Source organism: Haliotis asinina, chromosome 5, assembly GCF_037392515.1.
Source record: "Haliotis asinina isolate JCU_RB_2024 chromosome 5, JCU_Hal_asi_v2, whole genome shotgun sequence".
NCBI classification, from domain to species: domain Eukaryota; kingdom Metazoa; phylum Mollusca; class Gastropoda; order Lepetellida; family Haliotidae; genus Haliotis; species Haliotis asinina.
This window is the reverse complement of record NC_090284.1, coordinates 39633023-39657292: the sequence shown is the minus strand read 5'-3', so window position 1 is coordinate 39657292 and position 24270 is coordinate 39633023. Positions and strand designations below refer to the sequence as shown.

The window sequence follows — 24270 nt, the reverse complement described above, 5'->3', positions numbered from 1 at the left end:
ATTTACTCCTCAGAGAGAACATGCGCAACGCATGAGCTATACAGCTATTAAAGAACTCTGGTCTTGAAAGTGCTTTAAATGAGAGTTCATTAGCAGTAAGACTAGCAGTTATCCGGTTCAACAAGTAAGATGGGGCATAATATAAGGGGAGGTCCAGAGGAATGCAGGGGTGTGCAACATTAAAGTGCAAGCACAAACGGAATATAGTAAAACGACTTTAAAAGACTTAGTTCAGCGAGACAATTTTAATGCACCCGTTATTTTTAGTGGTATTCCAAATCAAAAGTTATCTGTCCCTGTCTGAGAAGCAGTCGTCTGTCGTTGCCATTGGCAACGCCATCATCTTGCCGCTCTACAGCGAGAAGGAATAGTCTCGAGAGCGCCACTTTTTAAAGCTTTGTTGTTACAGTAAAGGAACCAACTCGCATTGGGTGAGTTATGATTATGTTCTTTTACTTCCAGTGACTTTGTACATTGATCTGATTTATGTCCCTTTTCATCACGAGACCTCACGATTGTATCATGTATGTATTCCAGCGCGTAGCCAGTCCTCAAAGATTCATCGGAAACACATGGCAGTCCTTGCCGATTTTCGAAGAGAAACGTGTAAACGATTTCACCAATATTTGTCGTTGATGCCTAACTAAGTTGCGTAGTCAACAATACAACGAGACTTACCCGTAGAACCACAAGTATGCGGATTGGGTGTATGGTATCGATATATATCTGAAATAATGCCAGTGCGAGGTAACATTCCGCTGGAGTCACAAGACTTAGATCTGTTTGATTATCGTCGGATCTTACGTTTTCGCATGGCAGTTTTCACTCGTACTGTATGTAGTATAAAAGGGTGTTTCATCACACAAACATGGTAATGTCTTGACAAATGGCTTGTGTTTAGGATACAGTTTCCTTTATAAGTTAGTGACATGTCGTACAAGTTTTTAAAATACGGACAACGATGGAGGGGGTGTCGGAAAACTCAAAATCATTCCACGAACCAGGATATTCTCAATATTACAACCACGGTCGGTTGGTTTGCCAGTGTTGCGTATGGGGACAACTAAACCTCTACTACATACACTCTACAATGTTCTACTTTTTAGTTCATTATAAGATATGGATACAGTACAGAAAAAATGCTTTCTGTTAGGTCCGTGACATGTTTCGTTCAACAGCTTTATCCAAGATGAAATTGATACATACTGTATGGATTCAACTGCACGTTTTAACTGCACACGCATGGATACTTGACAATGTTTTAAAATATACGCATTTGTACATAGAAGAATATTTGAAACGTCAAGTCAGTGGTAGCAGACTGGCTGGGGTGGGTTTTTTTTATCTGTAGATCTAAGAATGGATCCCGTTTAAATGTATCAAACATACAATCATTCCAAGATACTTCACACCCATATATAGTAAATTTAGCTAGTCTCTTTAAAGTCTGAAAGTCTCTTAAATATCTGTGTGAGCTTTGGTTCCATTCGTGTATCCAAGGGGGGCGCAAAGACTAAAGCGCCAGACTAGTGATGTAGCGAGGTTGAGGTGTCGGGATCGAGCCCGCCTGTGACCGGGTGTGAAAACCTTGGTGTCAGCTTTGTGTGCAGACAGCCCTGTACACTTAAAAGTACCCACGAATCTGTTGGTATATGGCCAGATGTGGTCACCTGAATACGTGCAAACACTCACTTGGTGGAAGAGCAACGTGCAGTGAACTTGGACGAAGTACCGTGACTGTGTGTCCTAGTCAACCCAGTACCTCGTTAGGATGAGAATTCTTTATTTAACTCGGTGAGGGTATACTCCCAACGGAGTTGAGATTGATAATACGATGTGCCGCCGAGACTGACAACGATAGAGGGAAAAATATCAACAAGCACTAGTTGCGTGAATATTTGCGCCATATAGATAGCATATGGTAAAAATATAATATTCACCTTAAAGTTGGATCCTGTTTCCACCAAGCGCGATACTTATAAATCAGAATCTATTGCCATATTAATATTTTCCTTGAATGTGTTTTGGAAGTTTTTACAGATTTATCGCTGGAGACCAGGTAAGTGCGTTTGCGTGTAATGCTAAGTTGCCCTGGAAACAGAACTTGCTTTTTACCTACTTGATAAAATGGTTGGATTGTCTCAAAAGCATGAAAAGGTGATCTGGTGGTCGAAATGTCTGTTGGTCACTGTAAGTAATTGATCGGTGCTCATATAGTTTATCGCGGGTTTGTTGGGAATACGATTTATTGTTTTGTGTTACGTTTTGTTCACGTCAGACTAGCCGGTAGGGCACAGTTTGTACAAATTCGTTTCGTTGACAACAATAGCTAAAAGATGGTTATAAAGACTAGATTGATTGGTTGGTTGGTTGATTAACGCCTCACTCAACAATATTGCACTTTTGTTACAAAGGCGGTTTGGAATAATCGATCAGAAAATCCAGTGATCAACATCATGAGCATCGATATGCGCAATCGGGAAACAATGACATATATGTGAACCAAGTCAGCAAGCCTGACTCACCCATGGAAGGGGGTGGGGTGGTCAAGGACATGCGTCTCCTGCTGCATTATATAAATATGTCTCTATTCAGCTCATAATTGTTCTGATCTAAGATCCAACATGCCTGAGTAACATGATGTTGTTTGTGTGTGTTGCCATCTAAAATACTTTCATAATATTTACAAACTATTCCACTAATAGCGTTTCAAAAAGCATAAATCAGCAAAGCACAGTTCATCATAATTGCAACATTGAGTTTTTTTCTGTTGACCAGCCTTTTGTGCTTAGATGTTTTCGTCATTAGACATATACTGAGAGACTATGTTTTGTGTGATTAATTATACATGCAGAGATTGGGATAGAGAATGTTGACAATGGGACATTTTCAGGATTATTAGCCTTTTTCTGAATTTAGAATGGGCCACTGTCCTTTACCAAAAGAAAACTTCAAACTTATAATGGGCCATTTTTATTCTAATCTGCAAAATATCCCATGAGCCCCCCCCCCCCCCTCCCCCCAACACCACCACCAACACCACCACCACCACCTTTCGCAATCCCTGTACATATCTATAGGGCTAAAACCGTTTCTTCTACATCGTGAAGAGGTGTAGTTTCAAAGGCGTGAAATTCACACTCTAAGTAGGGTTTAAACAATATATCTCTAATATTTGCAGATAATTACGCCGTCCACATATTTGTGGTAAGTTATGTCGTTAAATGAGTGAAGAGAATTTAATATTTTACTACAGGATTTGCCAAAATGGATTTGGATGAAGATGCATGGGTTGGAAGACTCGTTACAACGACCATTGAAAACATCGTGAAGGAACTAAAGGTTCGGTTGGTTGGTTGTTGTTTAGCACGTACTCAGCAGTATTCCAGCTATATGGAGACGGCCTATTAATAACTGAGTCTGGACCAGACAATCCAGTGATCATCAGCATGAGCATCAATCTACGTATTCGAGATAGGGTGACCAAGCCTGACCACCCGATCCCGTTAGTCACCTCTTACGACATGCATAGGTTACTGATGATCAATTCTAACCCGGATCTTCACAGGTGATATGGTGAAGAAAGAAAGTTTGTATACCTCAACGATATGGCTGAAATACTGCCGATGTGACTATAATGTTTAACTCACTCACCCATTCGTACGCGTCAAAGCAAGTTATACTAAGTCTTGTACTTGTTTTGTCTTTCATGCCCATCACTGAGTTTTGATTTGCCCTCCATTGCGATTTGTTTTGCAGCGGGCATTTGAACCTGTTGCACCAGTGGTGTCCAATGACAAGGAATACCTATAATCCGTCTGTTGAACGTTTTAATGTAGGATTCTCTATTCCTTTCACACATTTTATATTTGCTTACTCCAGGATGAAAAGTGTCTTGGTGGAGCTGCCAGAAGCCCTAGCTTGGAGTCGCTGGTGATTCTATCAGAATTACCAACTTACGACCAGTTTTTCAATGGATTTCATCCATCAAAGTCCATGTCATCAATGTCTGCTGATTCAAATAATTTCCACCGAACCAACGGTGAACTGTTTATTTGTGCTATTAATGCGGCAGAAGTGTTCGCAAAATCAGTATCCAAAAAGCGCATGTCGCGAAAAGAACGAGACAAAATCATGGAAAAGGCACTTGACCTGACCTTGGAGTTTGAAGAGGTAAAGACTTAACACTAGTGCTGTATGGGTCCTCAATTTATGTGTCTGTAGTTAAGTATCAGGAAAACGCGGTAGGGCTGTAATAATGGCGATTTGTTTTTACAAATCATTTATTTGAAATAAAGATAAAGAGTGTGTTGGGGTGTTGGTTTGGTATGGTTATTTAACAGTCAGCAAACATTCAGCTATATGGCAGCGATCTATAAATACGCGAGTGGGTACCGGACAATCCGGTGATCAACAGCATGAGCACTGATCTAAGGCATTGGGATATGAGGATATGTGTCAACCATGTCAGCGATCTCGATCCAGTTAGTCGCCTTTTACGACAAGCACGGATTGCTGAAGACCATATCTAACCCTGATCTTCACGGGGTCGCACATGGGAGGTTTTGTTGTTGTTTAATGCCACACTCGGCAATAGGACAGCTATATGGTGGGTATGTGAGGTTAGGAAGAAAAATAGTTATTCAAAAGAATAAGACATTTCGATAGCTTTCATGTCAATACTTGTTTTCCGATTTTTTACATTGTTGTTATAATCTTCGAACAGTATACAGAGGGAAGACCTTTCAAAGCTTCAATTCTTCCCGAAGTAAAGGAGAAGAGCGCTGCTGCTAAGAAATTTGCCTCATTCAGGACAGGAGTCCGGGAACACATCCGATCCGTAAGTACAACTTTGTGAAAATCAACGGTTTTCATTAATACCCTTTTTTGTCGCCCTTGTCCTCAACATCATGCTCTCGCAAACATCGAAAGAATACGTTCACAAATAAAGATCCATTATAATGCAATATCCTTCTCATTACAGATTTAATGAATTCAGTTGTCTTAAAGCAAATATCCTAATTAACTAACTAAAATATGTTAAAGAAACTTTAAGGTTAAGAAGTGTTTGAAAGATGCACCTAACCATTTTGTCACCATTATTATTGTTTTGTTGATTTTGTTCTTTGACTTGAATTCCAGTTCGCGACCTTTGTTAGGCGGAAGACAGGCCCCAAGGATGCCAAGAAACAGCATGCAGATGTGGAGAAGTCGGGATGTCTTAGTTTGGTAGTCTATAACTCGACAGGTAAGTGGAATATATTGACTATGCAAATGGATGCTGCGATTTTAGACATTGCAAAGAATTCAGTCACATGAAGTCCACGCAAGCTATTCTGTTAGTAACTAGGGAGTACACCGCTTGCAACATTCTACGAGAAATATCATTATTAGAATTAGATTTTCACCAAGGCGAGAAAACTCATGGCTACCCTACATGCGGGTGGTGGGGTAGCTTAGTGGCTAAAGCGTTCGCTCGACCCCGGTTCGATTCCCCACAGTGGGCACAATGTGTGAAGTCCATTTCACAGGGACTTGTATCGCTTAGAAACAGCGCTCGAAAGACATATGTGTATAGACCCTACCCTAGTGCACATAGTCTATACACATGTCTTTCGAGCGCTGTTTCTAAGCGATACAAGTCCCAGTGGTCCATTTCTGGTGTCTTCTGTTCAGTTGCGATATTGCTGGAGTATTGTTAAACGCGGGGTAGAATTATATTTGCTCACCCTCCACGCACTGACACTTCTTTAATTGATGTGTGAGGCTGTCATTTAAATAGCTTTAACTGCCCACGGTGCTCGTCCATGCTGAGATGGGTAAGTAATCAGGGCAGCTCACTTGGTTCATGCTAAGTGTAACCGGACTGTGTAGCTTGATGCTCATAATGTCAGTCACTGGATTTTCTGCACTAGATTTCTGCACAGACGGCCGTAATGTATGTGAATAAAATACTGGTCACAAGGGGGGGTTCAACAAGATGTCAGTGAAAACTGTCCAAAATATTAACATTAAAGTACATGTTTATGATAATTTATCCTAGTATCAGGACATGGGCACAAAAAAGTAACTAGTTATTGTAACGGGAAAGGATATATTCTGTTGTAAATATAATTAAATCACTAATCACTTTATCTGTTTTATGTATTTATATTTGTAGGCCCAGACGGCAGGAGACGACAGTTTCCAGACACACATGTACCATCATCCAAGAGAAGTTATTTCACTAGATTCCGATCACTTCTCTCCAGACTGTGTTGTTGCCGATAGATCTGTGTAACTCCAGACTGGTCTCTAGGGCTACACATGGGATTGTCCTTACGAATTTCTTTTATTATAATCTTTGAAATGCCGACGTGAATATACATAACTGTTAAACACTCATATTGTGTATATCAAGCATGCGGGGCCAGGTTTCACGAAGGGATCGCAACATTACCACTGTCGTAACGGTGTAAGATCGGTTTGTGAAACGGGACCAAGGCCTACACACAATGTCCAACAGTATTGTCCTCTCTGCGCACGTACAATCTGATTTCTGTTCTTTGGACTGCGGAGGTTGCTTTCCTCATTGGTGGTTGTGATGCGGTCTTCAACTCAGTGGCGACACATGCAGTGTGTGCAGTCCTGTGAGGACCTGGAAGATCCGGTTAAAGTTGGTCTTCAGTAACCCATGCTTGTCGTAAGAGGCGACTATCGGGTGGTCAGGCTCGCTGACTTGGTCGACACGTGTCATCTTATATCCCAATTGCGTAGATCGATGCTCATGTTGATTTGTTTGGTGCAAACTACTCACAGAGCGCCGCCATCTAGCTGGAATATTGCTGAGTGCGGCGTAACATCATACTCACTCATTCAGTACTCATGCTGAGATTGAATGGATTACCTGTACATGATTGTGATCATTTGATTAGTGATAGCTAAGCCGCGTTGTGCTTTTTGCAAACTGAGTGTTTTTACTTGAATATTTCATGTCTGTAACAGTTTTAAAAAGTTGTTATACAAATGTCTTTTTACATAAATGATAGACTGTAAAGATTTGTTTTTCGTTATTGTATTTTTAGCAAAATGCATTAAAGCGGAGCAGCGTACCTATACATTATTCAATAGAGGATCCTGTCGTGTTTTTCAGGATGCTACATGTCCAATTTTGAAGAGATTTTGGGTGGGGTTTAAAGTCTGCATCCTTATTCAGAGGATGTTTTTTTCTGTATTTCTTGTGAATATATATTACATACAACCTGCGGTTTTCAGGTTGATTTATATTAATGCTCCACAAATCAAACTGCCAGACAGCAGGCTAAAATAAATCAAGTCAATTAATATTTGTGTTTCTTTGTGTTTAAGCAGCATGGAAATCTGTATGCATCAACCCAACATGCAAAGCATTCTTGACTACTCGTCTCTTTCCGTAACCTGTGTGGGCTTCATTTCCAGAGCACAAATCGAAAACCGTTCAACACCCGTCAACAACACTTGGTGGATATATCAAACAAAAGCTAAAGTTGTGCCTTTTGCTATATACAGATATTTGTCATTTCCATTTTTCTTGGTTTCCATGGAAGCGATTAGAACCTAGTCTCAAAAAGGGAGGGATGGGCATCGTTTCACTCACAACCCGAAAACCGTTTAGCTAATGGATTAGCTAATGAAATTAGTTTATGTGTAATGCACATAGTTTGGGACTGTAAAATGTTTCAATAACCAAATGATGGAAACCAAATGTAACAGGCTATCTGCCGCGTGTAAATTATGTGATGGCGATGGCGATATTATCCGTAGGTTCAATCCCAACACTGAGAATAGGGCATTAAGAATCGTCCAGCTTGTCAGATTTGTATATTTAATATTCCTTGCCATCTTACAAGGAAAGGGGAAAAAACAGCGCCATGGGCGACAGAACACATAGATCTTACACTGAAACAATCGTTGAAATGTTGGAAAGGAGTGAGTAACGGATCAGTGCGGTCGGGTACTTTTCCAGTTACGATACACGAGTTCAAGGTCAAATATAGTTGTCAACGAATCTCTGTTGGAACATGTCATCAAGATCAATGTAGGATCCAGCCATTTATAAAGACAAATATACCTTTAACACGAGAAGAGGCGAGCGTGATTTTCAATGACGGAAGCCATTCTTCGTCATTCAGTTTCTCACTGTGGTACAAAGGTACGTGTTTTCTGTCAACGTTGTAGTTAAAAAGATGGGCTGAGGCAAAGGCAATATACAACCTTAAGTATTTTTGTGTGTGTATGTGCCAGCATTGCAATGGAATGTTGTTTGTTAGGCGAGTAGACATGGTGTTTAACGTCGTGCTTCGGATGGTTTCGCTCATATGACGACGTGCATGTGCATGTATGTGCCTGTTTGTACTAGCCCAGACTTAAGCTGGGTTTATAGTGACAGCTCACTGAGATGCCATGCCGCAGTATGACTATTTAACAACCCCATTCAGGCACATCAGATTAACCGACCAGTCCTTGTTGTACCCATTAATGCCTAACGCCAGATAGGGAACAAATACTATATGTTAACGTCTTTTTTTAGGACGCGGTCGGGGATCGAACCCGCGACCTTCTCTTTGATCGGATGCTCTAACCACTACACCACACAGCGACTGGCTGGTTAGGTGTCACGGTCATCATACCCCTCACTCCTGGATTTAGCAACCCCCTCGACGGACAAGATGTGCGTGAACTAATATTTCCCGTGACAGTGGGGAACGGCCAGAATTAGTAGGTAAGTGTGGTAGGGTGTATACTGGCGCTCGAAAGCAGTTACGACAATATCAATTGCTACATAGCATGGTCCTCACACAGTTACTTTGCAGAGGGTCGTCTTAAGCATCACGTGTGTGCATGCTGGGTTCATTGTATTATGCATAATGGCGGTTGTTATATCCACGTCGCTCATAGAAACAGTCTAGCTACATGATAGCAACCTGTAAATAGCCGAGTCTGGACCAGACAATCCAGTGATGGATGCCGTGGGCCACGATGATCCACTGTCAACCAAAACGTCACCATGTCTGCCAAGCCGGGCCGCGTCTTCAAACCATAGGTTGTAAGGGAGAAACTCTGGGCAATCCTATCCTAAAATGATTGATCGATTATTATAAGGGTAACGCTATTTTTCGGGGCATTATCATCGGACAGTTAATGAAAGACCTCGGGCTTCTGCAAATGATAATGCCCTGAAAAATAGCGTTACCGTTATTATAGCTAAAATGAATAGAATTTTTTTATAAAAGAATAATAAAAACAGCGGCATCGGTTTAGAAGCATTTACTGCCAACAACAAAACGACGGAGGTCACTGACACACATTTTACAAATATAGTCATGTCATAGAACAACAGAGATGACGTCACTATTGAAAGTGACGACATTCGACCTTGACCTTTGCTCATACTACCAGCAGCCATTTTTTTCAGTGATCAACAACGTTAGATTTCAAGTCGATATTTTCATTGCTGTATGTTGTCATTTATGGCACAATCGTTATGGATGGCACAAGCAGGAAAGTGCATAATGACACATGTGACGAATGTGAGCCAGATATATAAGTTCATTCGAGCCGTAGGTGATTGAACTTCAACAGCTGAGCTACTTATGACGTCACCTAACAATGGGCTTGATAATGGCCCGTCGTCAAGCATTTTGCGGGCGTTATCAAGTTACAGTGGACCGCTCATTTCTGATGACGTGCGGTCGTTTTCATGATAATTCTATCCATTTAGGAGATAAACATCATGTGTTGACGCCGTCGGTTCCAAATGCATTCCCGTGCTTCAAATACTCAATAACACCTGAAAATTGGCCAACACATGATGTTTATCGACATTGTAAACACAAAAGTAAACCAAAGGGGTGTTAGTGTCTGCACTCGTTTACATCGAATACGTACACAACAGTGAAGTGTCATCAGCTGGCCGTTTCAGCTGGTTCTCATGGTAGCATCTGGAGTTGCTCATTTGTGACGTCATTCTAACTTTACGTCACAATATGATTTGAATGACGTCATCACTGTTAATGACACAACAAAACAATTGTTTACGTGTCAATACGCGGTGAATAGTCTTTCAGTTTCCGGGAATCTAATACCATTTAATCATGTTTTTCAACCAATCAGATTACAGAACACAGTAACTTTTGGTTTACAATTTAGCTATAATGTTTAACATCGCCCTCAGCAGTATTCATGCTATATGGCGACGGTCTGTAACGCAGTAATCAACAGCATGAGCATCGATCTATGAAACTGCGATACGATGTGTCCACTGGGTCAGCGAGACTGACCACCCGATCCCACGGGTCTGAGACAAGGAGATCGGTCACAGATGTACATAGTCTTGTATATTTAATAAAAATAACCACATGGAAATAGAAATACATGTAATGGACAATGAACAGAGGCAAGACATTTGCACATTAATTGAAACGCTTGTTATGTTCAATGAAATCAGTGCTAACAAAATCTAAGAATCTAATATAGTAAGATGAAAAACTTTTAAAACACTTAAGCATATATTCAAAGAAGCAAACAATATAAGTTGTACAAAGCTTTGTGTCAAAACTAAGACCTATTACATGTTATCTTTTATATTTATTCTGTACATAAGTGTAGTAAACCTGACTGGAAGTTTACCAGATGTGTTACTGCTATTAGAATATTGAAGATTCTTTTCAAGATGAATACCAGTAGCAACCTCTCATAAACGACGGCAAAAATCAGTTACTGGACAGTGAAAGGTTCGCAAAGGTAGTAAATATTCCCATTTATATCAGAGCTGGGTAGGAAAGGACATACGGAAGAAAGGAAAGACTTGAAAGATACACGTGCATGCTTCCTCGTAGGAGTTGCCGAATGGGCATAGATCCCGTTTATTGTGACCATAGCACCACTGATGTGTAGTGACAAAAAACATCTAATGGATCCGCTGGACGCTGTAATATTAAATTTTCTATTTCTTTCACAAATTTCACAATTACTCCAGGATGAGAAGAGGGAACGCAGAAATGCTCAAGCGTGGAATCTCTGGTAATTCTATCCGAATTACCAACGTATGACGAGGTTTTCAATGGATTTCAACCATCAAAGTCGTCGTCATCAATGTCTGCCGATTCATACGATATCCACCAAACCGACAGTGAACTCTTCATATGTGCTATTAATGCGGAAGAAGTGTTCGCGGGTGCAGTCTCCAAAAAGCACATGTCGCGAAAGGAAAGAGAAAAAAATCATGGAAAGGGCTCCTGACCTGACCTTTGAGTTTGAAGAGGAAAAGACTTAAAACTTCAGCTATCCAGACGGAGTTTGCTGTAGCAAAAGTCGCTGTTACCATAGTGACGATTTGTTTCTCAGTTTTTCAAAGGATTACAATCATCACGATCAATACTGTTATAAAGTAGAAAACACATTGAGAGCTAACAGAGAAAGGTTATCATGACCCTAAAAACATAGTTCATATTTTGATCACAAGATTAAGGTAAAAATCTACATTACAAAGACATCGATGAAAAAAACCATATAATGTCTGATGGCAATGATCAATTCACAGACAAATGGATTAGATACATGACTGAATGAACTAACATGTCTCTACTGAAATCCTTGTCAGGTTTAAGCATATGCAAGTCGCAAAAAAAAGCCAAACAGTACCAGCACCCAATGAAACAAACATATCCGAACAAACAGTACATGGGTCATTATGAATCGGTACTGTAAAAATATACACACTATATTCTTCTCTTTCAACTCACTTTAGTGCTTGTATATACTTAATTGCATGTCTTCCTTTGTGTTTACATACACTTACTTACATATCAGGCTTATATTAATGTCCCACTTCGTGGTTGGATTTAGGGCTATAAAAGTGTGCATTATTATTGTTGTTGTTGTTATTGTTATTATTATTATTATTTTTAATATTCACTATGTCAGTGTCCACCCAAGAAGGGGCAAGCGCCAACCCAGAAACGTCAAGAGAAACAAATATTGAAGTTGTTACTCATAGGATGTAATATATATGAACCTCTGAAGACATGCAAACTTCTTGTGTGTCCACAAGGCTATATGTAAGTGTGAAAACCATGGCTACACTCTGGCGTCTGAGTTACAACCTTACTACACCCAATCACAAATATAAGACCAAGTAACAAGCCAAGCTGACCCCATAGTTTGCCACCATTCTTGTATAAGAAGGGGAGAAATATCGACTTCAAAGTTGTAAGATAAAAGGTGTTGCATACAGCAGTATACCTGATACACCAGTGATTTCTTCGGGTGCATTCCTTGTAAATATAAATTAAACTTGGGTCCAGATATTTCGTGCTTGTCAACACTCATTTATATCAACAGTATATATATTGCGTGTAACTAGCATTCATAATGTGCATGTAATGACTGTGTGTAATTTGTGAATTGTGTTTCGCTTTTTCGCTTTGATGTTGAAAGAATTTCCTCCGGGATAATAAAGTTTTATACGTTAATATTCCGCTCAACGTCTCTTCGGTGTAATGGCTAGCCATGAACAAGTAATGAACATGAACGTGAATATGTAATATGTAGCATGATCAATCGGTTATAAACATCAACGTTTCAAGTGCATAGCAGTTATAAACATCAAATTTCAAGTACATATTGGTTACGCTCAAGTTAGTCCGTGAAGTGTCCATGGAAGACAGACTTATACATATCTGGCTGAGTGTATCCTTGAATCTGTTTAACTGGGAATCCCACAATTTCTTTCATCGCATTTCTGAGTTACTGCCCAGTTTCTGTGACTAATGACCAGTGAAATGTGTCAAGTTGGATTCAAGTTAGCAGCGTTCGATCCAACCACCATGAGTCGAGGGTGTCGGCAACTCTGACGACCTTTGTACGAAGGATTCGCCACACAACCAGGTTTAGCCAAACACGTGATCTGAGTGCGGCCTAACGATCTGTAAACAAAGAGTTGTCACATTTTCCTGAAGTGTAAGAATCTCCGGCCCACTGAATAGCACACAACGTCACAGGCTCATCACGTGTAATTTCAGCGACTTCTTCTCACAACTGCAGTTAATTCTGTCCTTCCGCAGTCTGCCGTTCTTCATAATACAGCTAGATAACTACACTTAACAAACACGACGCTGTAAGCATTCTGAAAATGCCATTTCTAGCAATTGTCTTTCAATTTCCTACCACCACGCTTTTCCAACACGAGAACGGCCATGTTATTTGTCGATATCCCGCTCAAAATACAAAGGGAGATAATTCCCAAGATTTTACCTTGGCCTTAGAGTTGCATCCCATTACTCAAACTTTACGCAGAGCTAGAATGACACTACTGCCAGTGAACAATTCGCATATCAAGTGTACAGATATTTCTTGTTTGCTAAACAAACGCCCATCTTTCAAATCAGAAAAGGCGTGAATCCAAATTCACATTGTTTAAATGGAAATGAAGAAAAATAATTTTTAAAAAGCCCAAAATCCACAAATAGCAAAAGACTCTTCGGGGTCGTTTTGATATATCTGCTATGTTTTGTTGATAGAGAATGAGTTTATTTATTTTTAGTTACCCCTATCCTTGTCCAAATTGTTTCCATAGAAATCGTGAAAAATATAAATGCCAACAATCTATTGATAGCAAAAAGGCATCATTGTGTTTGATATGTTTTTTTAAAAAAGAATATTAAATAATTAAGAATATGAAATTATTAACAGACGGGTGGACGGATGGACAGACGGTCTCCCTTCATTATATGCCGGGGAATGATAAAAGAATATAAACGCATATGACCATGTAGATGAACAGAGAAGTCAAAACTAAAATTCTAATACATATATTGTGTACACCTCATCAAAAGTAAGGCACCACAGAGCCGGTGGACAGTCTTTGGAAAGGGCGCCATAGGTTCATAGGTTCACAATGTTGAGGAATGGATTACGCCTAACCATTCGAACCAATGCTCTATCCTCCCTGGCATCTGTTTTCCGAGGCCTCCCTGTCCTGGGTCGGTCCTTAACCTCTCCTGTGGCACCATGTTTGACAATTAACCTGCTAATCGCCGTGTGGCTCAGATTCAATTCTCGGCCAATAGCACGGCATGACATCCTGGTCCTGTGCATACCAATGATCTGCCATCTTTGTCCTATGGACACCTTGGGAGCCATTTTAACAGAAAAGTCACTCTGGGGATGAAAAACGCAGCCTAATTTATCTGAGGGTAAACAAGCATATTCGTGTTGAGATGGTGACCTGTTACCCGTGCGTTTCACGTGCACGTGAATTTCCCCAAGGTGCATGCTTTAGGCAGAAAGTATGCACAGAACAACGATTTTCACAGAGACCTATCGTAAAAATAATTTTGATGAGTTGTATATATGTATACCCTACTCACATGCCGAAACTGCTGATTCAGAAGAAAATCTAATTAAATTCTCAAGGAAAAGGCTTTAAAGCATCGATCTCTATACTGACTTCGTGACTTCGGAGAAACGAAAAGCGAAAATGACACTTGGTGGTCATCATTATGCCAGAAATATTTAAAGAAACTTGGATGTTGATATTCTGTGGATCTTGTGGAAACGTGGAAGGTGATCAAGACGTGAGAGTTTTAACTGTTCTCACTGGTGCTCGCATTTTTTATTATTGTGCCTCCTGTGAAATATAGTATGTCTGCCAGACTTAAACTGTTCTTGAATTCTGTGTATGTATCTTATTGTTATGTATGGAAGCCGTATTGTGGGTCCGCTCGCAAAACAAAGAATACGTAGTGCAAGCTAGAAAATGAATTCACAAGACACTGTTTCAGCAACAAAATTTATGATAATCAAGTATTTTTAAGGAGGCTACCCATAACAGTCCTAAAAGGTGATCGTAGGACACGTAAAAAAATACTGCTAAGTCAAATAACACTGGCAGAAACATGAAACCAAGTCTATCTCCCGGGGTATTTAAGGTATTTCACACAAGAGAAAAGGACACGAATGGGGCTGCTTTGATTCTTCACCAAGGTCCCTCTCCACTACTTGAGGATGGGCTCTAAAAGCTGGGATGGCGAAGGAGGTCTGGGGATCGAGCAGGGATGAGAGGGGTTTGACAGTGATCGTGATGACACTTGAGCACTTAAGGTGAGGAAACAGATTTTTTAATAACTGAAATCAGTATTAACTGATAGTTCAAAGGAAAGACAATTTGTCCTCTGTTAGACCTGAGTATGTCAAAAAATATAGGGTCAAGATAAATCAGGAAGACACTAACAGTGAAAAGCAACAATTATAAACCTTTCCATAATTATAAGAAATCTCAATGTCAGGTTATGACTTAATCATGAGCATATTTTTAAATAACTATCAAAGAGTGATAATACCAGGGGTTGGCAAATGACGTTTTCTGACCCGAAAGTTGCGTTATGATACGTTCCAGAATAACAGCATTCCCCCTTTGAGTGACTGGATAATAAGTGTCATCTCTTCGGTGTTTTCTTTGTAGGGCATGGTCAGGAAAGTGTAAAACTTTACTCAGAACAAGCTTCAGATCCCTGGCCTTCACGAAACAGCATAGCAAACCATCATATTACACTTTTTGAACTATATTTTTTCTTTAAAGGACTCTTTGGTGTATAAATATCTGTGCTTTGTTAATATCACATGTATCTATGTGGCTGTATATTTTGGAGGAATTCATAATTCATTCATAATTTAGTTTGTAGCAGGCTAACCTATATAAATTGAAAAGGAGCACCAAGGAGACCTGAGATTCAGAACCTGAAACTGGAAATCTAGACTGCTTCATACAAGGTTTTAGCATTGCAGAGAGGGCTTGGCAGCAGCGAAAATAATATGGCTCAGGGACTGTGGGACAGGAGGTTCCTTGCTGTATATGAGAAATTATCATAGAGCAGAAAACCTTACATTGTCAAACAAAGGTCAAACCTTACATTGTTTAATAACATGGTGAAAATAACCAAAATCTCTGTCATTTTGAATGAACAAAACTGTCTTTTTTTGTGTCTACGAAAATACCGACTTTTTGGATTGTACTAACATACCAGTCAAGTAAAATGGTTCTACTAATACCATGGTATACATATATATATATATATACCCTTTCACTCCTACAATATCAACAAGAATGTTTTTTGCAGTAATCAACTTTCTACCTTCACAACATGTAACTCCACTGCATCACCTTGTAGACTAGCACTGGAGACCAGTTCTAACCTGAACTGCCAGTTGTGAGCATGGGACTAACCAATCGGTTAAACCCAGGAGCAGGTCAACAACCAGTCCAGACTTATTTGGTAAACCCAACCATAGAAATACACTGACCACATCAGACCAATGAGCGAAACAGTAACACATTCTTTGGGAGGTAATCTCCCTTTGAATTCATGTCACGTTTTATGGATAACAACTTACAAAGATTTTTTTCAAAAGTGTTGAGGGCGGAAGGACTTTACTGTTAAGTTTTGATGGAAGAAAATATGATGAGAGAGGAAAACATTTTCGTTTTTTCTTTCAGAAATACAGTCTGGGAAGTTTAGCACTTGTTAATGAGTTGTAGATTCAGTCAGAATCGTTCTCACAGACACTCATTCTTATAGTGAAAAAATGGATGATTAGGACGTGGCCAAGTCAGAAATATTTATTAAATGGCAATAAAAAAATGTGACAAGTATGCCAGAAAAGCATTTCACTTTTTTTCATATAGCCTAATATTCTTTATACAATCACAATATGGTTGAAATATTGCCGATGTGAGGTTATACTTTAACTCAATCACTTTATACAAACCTTCAGAGATAATATTCGCTATGACAGTTTGTATAAAGAATATAAAAACGTTGTTATCCTTGTAATGGGTTCATATTCGTCCAACTGCTTTTCAAGAACTTTATACCTGCTAGGTTCCACATTGCCATAATTGCCATTGTGCTATAATTCATCAGAAAATAGTGAACAAATGAATGATTTCATACAACATGATTTATTCCAAGCAAACATGTACAAGTAATGATACAGATCGTCACACCATTCTAGTGAGGAGAGGACATACTTAACATAACAGTGTCTTATTTGTATAGCTGTCCTCAAAGAGCTGCAAACATCTTCCTTCGGGTTAGCACTAAAACATCTGGAAATCAAATCGAACAAGAGATTATCAAACAAAAAAAAAATAAACAGTTTATTCTTAAACATGCTACATGGTCCAATGTTTTGTTGTCAGTTGGATAATTTAAGACTATAAAGTTAGTGTGTGTAATGCATGCCAAAGACTGATAACTCTGCTATTCACTGTGAAGTGTAGCCTTAGTAACACACCAGCTGATAGCATTGTAATTTAGAGCGGCTTTTACATGGCAAACTAAAGTTTCACAACACAACACAAAAGTTGTCAAACTTGCATTTTCACACGTCAAACTTTTGTGTCATATGAGCACCATGTTGCTAGTGGTGCCATCATGTGGCAATTTCGTTAACTGCGTTTGGTTGTTTCTTGACGACCCTTCACATGCCAAACTTGAGTTTGCAACACAAAAAAATTAATGGAAATGTTGGCGAGAATAGAGACAAACCCTATTTCTCGACAACAGTTTGAAAACTCCGAAATTGGTGCTGATGAAGTTGTTGGAATGTTCATGCTCTTAAACTCGAGTTTGACAAACTTCAGTTTTCCGTGTAAGGGAATTTTGAGTTAAAATCCATACCACTTTTATGGGCAGTGAATCCAGTGCCTCTTCTACATACTTTACTACTACCATTCAATTAACCAACAACCACACAGGTGCTCTATTTGGCTATGATACAGACAAACTTTTAGTCTTCTTTTTAATTAGCCAAGGGGTTAAATGCCAAACACATGTGTGTTTAATTTCACAATTCAGCAATGTGCATGTTTTTTGGTACAGGGACACACAATCGACCAAGTTGACCATCCAATCCACATAATCAAAACTGACATGCACAAACTGTGACGACTTACACTAACCCAGAATCGCAGCTGGCTATTCTCGAAACTTCTTAAGCCCATTCACAACATACTGGACACAATAAAAGTTAAGGATTCATAGGACTACGAACACTTCGAGAATAAGGGCCCTGACCTATCCTACTAGGGTTATGAAGGTAATGTCTGGACCTCATACACATTTTCCTGAAGGTAAATAGACATCAATTTCAGCTTCATGGAGATCTCTGATACGTAACCGAAAACTAGTACCATCTCAGCCACTCTTAGAAAACACGCCTCTTTCAGCACTATAGAATAAATTCTTGGATTTACTTGTACATATGAACTGTGACTTGTCAGCGCTTAGAGCATTGCCTTTGTGTGGTGGAAGTCGGTGCTAAACAAATGCTCTTGTTACTTTTCAGCATGTTCAGTAACATATTTTCATATTGGCACTGTAGTAAAGGTTGTGTTTGCTGAAAATCTATGTGCGTTTTCAGACAAGTCTGGTTAAAAATTATTGGTGAACAAATGAAAAAACTGGAGCTTACACAAATCGTCTGGACTGCATGGTTATACCGAACAGCAAATCACCTGGAAATTTTCATTCAAGGTATATACTTTTCATACAGGTGTCTGATATACAGAAAAAAAGGAATCATTTCTTCAGTAACTTACAATTCCTCTCATATTCTCTAATCAAAAATATCCTCTTTGTCTGCTATATATTGTACAATGTCTCTTGGCCTCATCAGACGCTCAGAATCCGCATCAGGGATCTCGAATCCTGAAAAACATATTTCAGAATCATTCATTAAAATTATTCCAATGGTGCAAATAGTGTGTCATTTCCATACCAAACACATGCATTCCTCCTAGTGTAAGATTACAGTGTGTGTAATAGTGTACTGGTTGTGTATTCAGAGAACAGATGAATTATAAAAAATTAAATATATGCATCTGTATTATGAAAGAAATTGTGATTTGAGAGCTAGGTGATTTACTCTAATTACTACATGCAAAATGTGCTGAAATAAACAATACTCAGTAAGAAAAGTTGCAGTCACTTTGTAGTCATGGATACAAGGGAGATAGCACTTGCATGTTGCGGCCATTTTAGACTCAAGCATTGTTTGTGAATGAATTTCTAAACTTTCATATTCAAGGATCAAATAATGACAAATCCAGAAACAAAACAAAGACGCTGTAATAATTATCATATGAAAATCATATAGTTTACTAATAACACCTTTCACTCCCAGTCCATAAATACGATAAGAGGTTTAACTAAGGACTGACCTGTATGGGGGTTCCCCCTAGACATTTACATTTGGGGGTCAGTTTGACTCGACAAATTTGGTAGGGGGTGAAGAGTTAAAATAAACATTTGGGGGTAAAAAAATTTACAAACATAATCGATTTCCAACTAATAATTATATTTTTAGGTATAGATTCTAAGTCTGAAATTTGAAACTATTTAAGTTACATTTACTACCTAAAGCATCTAATTGTGTGGTTTTGATTAGTGATTTTATTGCATTAGAAACGGCGCAGTATTTGTTTTTTATGCATATTTTCACTTCACACTGTTTCATTTATGCAGGTTTTCTGCGTCAAGGGGAACTCTGCTTTACTTCCATAAAGTTTGTATGATATCTGAATCAATTGTATGTATTTTAGCACAACTTACCGAACTCATCTTCCATGGCCATGATTATCTCCACTTGGTCTAAACTATCCAGCCCCAAATCATTCATGAAGTGGCTTTCCAGGGTGAGCTGAAACCAAAACTCCACTGTTTTAAAGGGTTAATAAAACATGCACAAAAGGAATCTACTTGTTACAAAGTTGACATGAAATCACTTCAAGACGAAATGAACTCCAAAGTATTAGCTTGAAGAGCAAACATGAATAAGAAAAAATCTTCATAACAAAACACAGGCCTTCCGCATTGTGTTCCCGAATATTAATATTCCAAGACAATTAAGAGACTTGGCATTATAGTGGACCCAAGCATTTATTTTTTATATTCCCAAAACATTTCTTCTCTGAGCATCTATTTACAAAATACTGTTCTTACAGGAAGTAAATATGTGGCAGAGTGAGTTTTGTTCCGTAATTTTCTTGATGCATTATCGAATGAGTTGGTTTAACCCTGCTTCAAAACTGTATTCTAGTTGTATCATGAATGCCTGCATAACCTGGGCAGAAAGTTTAAAGCCTTGTGCATTTACCACTTTGGAAAAACCACCTTCAAGTACAGGTACGAGACTGACAGATCTGGAAACATCACAGGGCAAAACAGGATCTTAACTCCTTATAACAGGTTCCTGGTTTGCCAAAAGGTATGCAACTCTCCATATACTGAATTTTTGGAAATTAGAAAACTGATGGACCTCATTTTGAGAAATTTTTAAATAGAAAAATGTCCAGTCCCTTGGTATTGGTCATGTTCACCATTATAAAGCAATATAACGCTAAAGGAAAACAAATGATTTTGGTACCTTTTCTGGATTAATTTTGTCATACAGTTTCAAAACCAGCAATACTCTTTCTTGAATCATTTCAATAGTGAGAGGAGGCTTGGAGCTGTACAACCTGACATCTTTGACTGTGTTCTGAAATGAAAGATGAAAATACTCAGTACCTTTTCTGCATTGATTTTGTCATAAAGCTTGAGGACATTGAGGACTCTCTCCTGGATCTCTTCCACTGTGGTGATAGTGGTGGCAGTTGAGAAGTTGGTAACATTCACGCCAACCTGTGACAGAATGTTTAGTATTGCCTCAGTTTCTTCATAAGACTCCTATGGCAACTAGCAGAAGAAACATCTTCTCATGTTATGTCTTTCAGGATGAATAATTTTCTTCAATACAATTAACAAAAGAATATTTAAATGAACTGACAGTTTGAAGGTGTTAACTTAAAAAACAGTTTGTGGGATACACACACTGGCTTTTTTGCAGCAACAACAAACTATCAATTATCTCACAAAAGCACCTCCACCCTTTACGACCCCTAGGGTTTGGGATTTGGGTCTGGCACAGCTCCAATCTGTGTGGAGCGCTAACATGAAAAAGTGTGCTCAGTAAAGTTCAGTACTCCCCAAACCACACATTCACATTCATGTGCAACACAAATAAATTCTTATCGCCCACACAGTATTAATAAAATGTAACATGAGGCTCAATAAATCAAAATGCTAAAGAGACACTTGGTAAACAGATGTTCCTGATCAAAACATGATTGGTGAGATGTCACTGAAAAATCATACCTAGAAACGTTTCATAGACTGTCACAAACGTTACTGCTTACTCTTAATGTACTAAAACTAAATTCACTGATTGTGTACGTTGCAGGCTTAGTCTTAGATCCATTTCGAAATAATGTGGCTGAGATACTTCACTTCGTAACTTACTAAACAAGCCCTTTTCATTAAACAGCCATCAAAATGAACTGTTTGTTGCCATTTCCCCAATGCACTAGAGATGCATGACCTGTACAGGTTGCTGAACAGAATCAAGAAAATACGAGGTACACGAAAACACAAAAGCATCGGAGATGGATTTCGTTTTTCAATGTCAACGATGTCAATCAGAACCCGCGCACCGGTTACTAGTTTTCATACCTTTGTGAGTGTGACATTAGATAGAAGAGCTGGGGTATGTATGCATCTTGACTGTGTACAATGTAAGAGTGCAATCGCACTGACTCTTGGCAACGTAGTGCGTAACGAGACAGCAGCAATGCTGCCTACACTCCTCACGTTTCTCAAGATGGCAGCCATATTTGCAGATTTCCCAGCATGCACCTCAACATCAGCCTTCATGACTTCCGTCGTGTCGGCACGGAAATATTAAAGGCTGGTATCACCAGTCTGTTGTGTTCATTGGAAATAACAGCCATTTTATACTAGTTAACATCATTCGGAGTGAAATTATTGAGATATATTCATCCATATTCTGTCCAGCATTATTTGTCTGATATTTTCCTTATATGTTATGGATACTTACAATATGTTCAGACAGGTGGATGCGAGTTAATTGAATATAGATGCTAAATCAAAATAACGAAAACAGACATAGGCCTAATTCCTAGATTCTGTGAACATAAATTAGCATCAAAATATACATTGTAGTGAAATTGTACGCACCATTGATTTTCAGATATATTAATAATGAAACAAGTTTAACCGTTTACAATGCGTTCATTTAAGAAAAAAATATAAATAGCAAACTGGTAATGTAGGCGGAAAGAATCCTGAAAGAAGAAATATATAAAGGATCGCCTCTAGCTTTGAGAATATCTAAATGACTTTAACTTGACTGGAAGTATACCGAGGCGTTTCCAGACATTTGCGAGAGTACGCGGGAGGCATATTCGATATTGAGTTTCTTTTTGAACTGAAATTGATAAATCAATTAAGTCTGTCACAAATGTTTGACACGATTAAAATCTGATATTTTAAGCGATCCCTGATTTTATTCTCTTAGTATGTATCTCCTCCCGCCCTCCTTTCCCCTCTACCTCTCTCTGCATGTGTGTGTGCGCGTGAAGAATTCGCTTTGTTTGAACCTATGATCAGGGAGCCTATATAGAGGGGGAGAAGAAACTCCCCGAAAAGCCGCTGAAACGAATGTCTCGGGTCGTCTAGTACGTAACCTGTGTAGCCAATATGGTGGCAGCGTAGTATTTAAGATAGCCCGGTTTATTTTCAACAGCTGATTACGTTCGCTGAGTGTTATAACAACTGAAATCCAACATGTAGAAGATAGGTTAACTATTTTGTCACTTCAGTTTAAGTCAAATAATTGGGATTAGTGTCCGTATTAGGACAGTAGATTTGTATTTAAGTTTCAAGTCGGTAACTTATAGCTCACTGGCATCTATTCTCGATTCACCGCGAAGATAGACCAAATTGTGCCGATAAAACTTCTTTCACTCATTTTAATTAATTTTTAGAGGGAGAAGATACCTTTCGTTGAAATGTATTCGCAAGTAATAGTGACAGTTTTATGACTTCGGAAAATGTTAGGGTGTAATTGAGGTGTGTGAATATATGACCTTTCGCCGATCCGCCATTAAAATGCTATACGCCTTGTAACATTTTCCACATACACCTTTAATTCATATGAGGGGAATATACTATCAGGTGAAATTTGTTTGCAAGTAATAGTGATAGTTTCATAATCTAAAAAAGACTGTTAGGGTGTATTTGAGATGTGTGGAAAATATGACATATTGCCAATCTGATCTGAATCGCCATTGAGGCTTGAGGGTTATAGTTCCATAACTTCTTCCGTTCTTGTTGATCTTATTATTTGACCAAACTGGAAAGGTGTTTTAGAACGCTTTGTGACAGTTTTACACTTTATTTTTGAGGGCAGTGTGACAGTGTCAGTAAACATTGTGTTAATGTCCATTCCATTCCCCACATGCAATAAGACATCTGAATTAATTATTAATGTAAACAAAAATGTCTCAAAGTAGATTTTTAAAAAGGACAGCTGATGTTAACACGTGTTCTCACGATACTTTAATTTTGCGTTCCTTAATAAGTTTTGGGAGGGAAGGCCGCTGTGTATAATATATTCTTTCATTCATTCACATATGTACTTGTTTCATTTATTCTTTTTCTTTATTTCTTTCATTCATTCACATAATTCTTGCTCTTAATTCTTACTAAAATTCACTCATTCATTAATTCATTCATTGTAAAATTCCGATTGATACAATAAACTGGCTGAAGTTCTGTTAAACACAACTGAATTTGCGCTGGGAACGAGCCAAGTTACTGTGTGCGGTGGAGCATGACGAGGCACACGCTAATTAGTACAAATGGTAAAGAAAGCAAGCGAGTGACCTATCCCTGTTGTAGAGTATCCCTGCTATGATCAAAACAAGTAAAAAAAATTCACGATGTGGTAAGTATAACTGTTTTATCTTTTTTGAGTAGAAGTCGGTGAGTTAAAACTGAAGCATAAAACTTTATGGGTGATAACTTCTTCTGTAATTTCGATGTAGATTCTCACACCGTCATCATGCAAAATTAAGGCCATGTGATCCGTACAGTTGTAGCTTATGTTTCGTTTCAGTGTCGTAAGGTATTTCATATTACTAAACATTTGAACATATTTTCTAAATCCATACTTAAACCGAGCATTCAAATTAGAAATTCAATATTCGCTAAGTGCCCTGTCGGATATCAGATGAGAAGTGTTTTACTTATCGCAAAAATATACTAGAGTTTTAAACTACATGTATTCATTTGTCAAGTGTCACCATGGCTGCGAACCTGCACGGTTGGCTGCTTAGAGACCTTGACACAT

General features: G+C 38.7%; 1 protein-coding gene across 2 annotated transcripts; it reads right to left on the bottom strand.

The window, feature by feature from the left end:
* Positions 1-16959: 16959 nt before the first annotated feature.
* LOC137284408 (acyl carrier protein, mitochondrial-like) lies at positions 16960-21776 on the bottom strand. Of its 2 annotated transcripts, none has more exons than XM_067816202.1 (5): positions 21570-21776; positions 20589-20702; positions 19632-19719; positions 18620-18728; positions 16960-17125 (listed from the first exon to the last, which is right to left on the bottom strand). In XM_067816202.1, the coding sequence occupies exons 1-4, from the start codon at positions 21768-21770 to the stop codon at positions 18637-18639; spliced, it is 495 nt and encodes a 164-aa protein (XP_067672303.1). In that variant the 5' UTR covers positions 21771-21776; the 3' UTR covers positions 16960-17125; positions 18620-18636. The 2 variants fall into 2 exon arrangements, with proteins under 2 accessions (XP_067672303.1, XP_067672304.1); XM_067816203.1 differs by lacking the exon at positions 20589-20702 and adding an exon at positions 20446-20559 and having other exon boundaries at positions 21570-21758.
* Between the last annotated feature and the right edge of the window lie 2494 nt (positions 21777-24270).

Coding starts and splice junctions, on each gene's coding strand:
- LOC137284408 (XM_067816202.1), bottom strand. CDS start 21,770: ATGAAGGCTGATGTTGAGGTGCATGCTGGGAAATCTGCAAATATGGCT. Junction 19,720..20,588: donor ACAAAATCAATGCAGAAAAG/GTACTGAGTATT, acceptor TTTTGGTTTCAG/CTCACCCTGGAAAGCCACTT. Junction 18,729..19,631: donor GGCCATGGAAGATGAGTTCG/GTAAGTTGTGCT, acceptor TATGTTTTTCAG/GATTCGAGATCCCTGATGCG.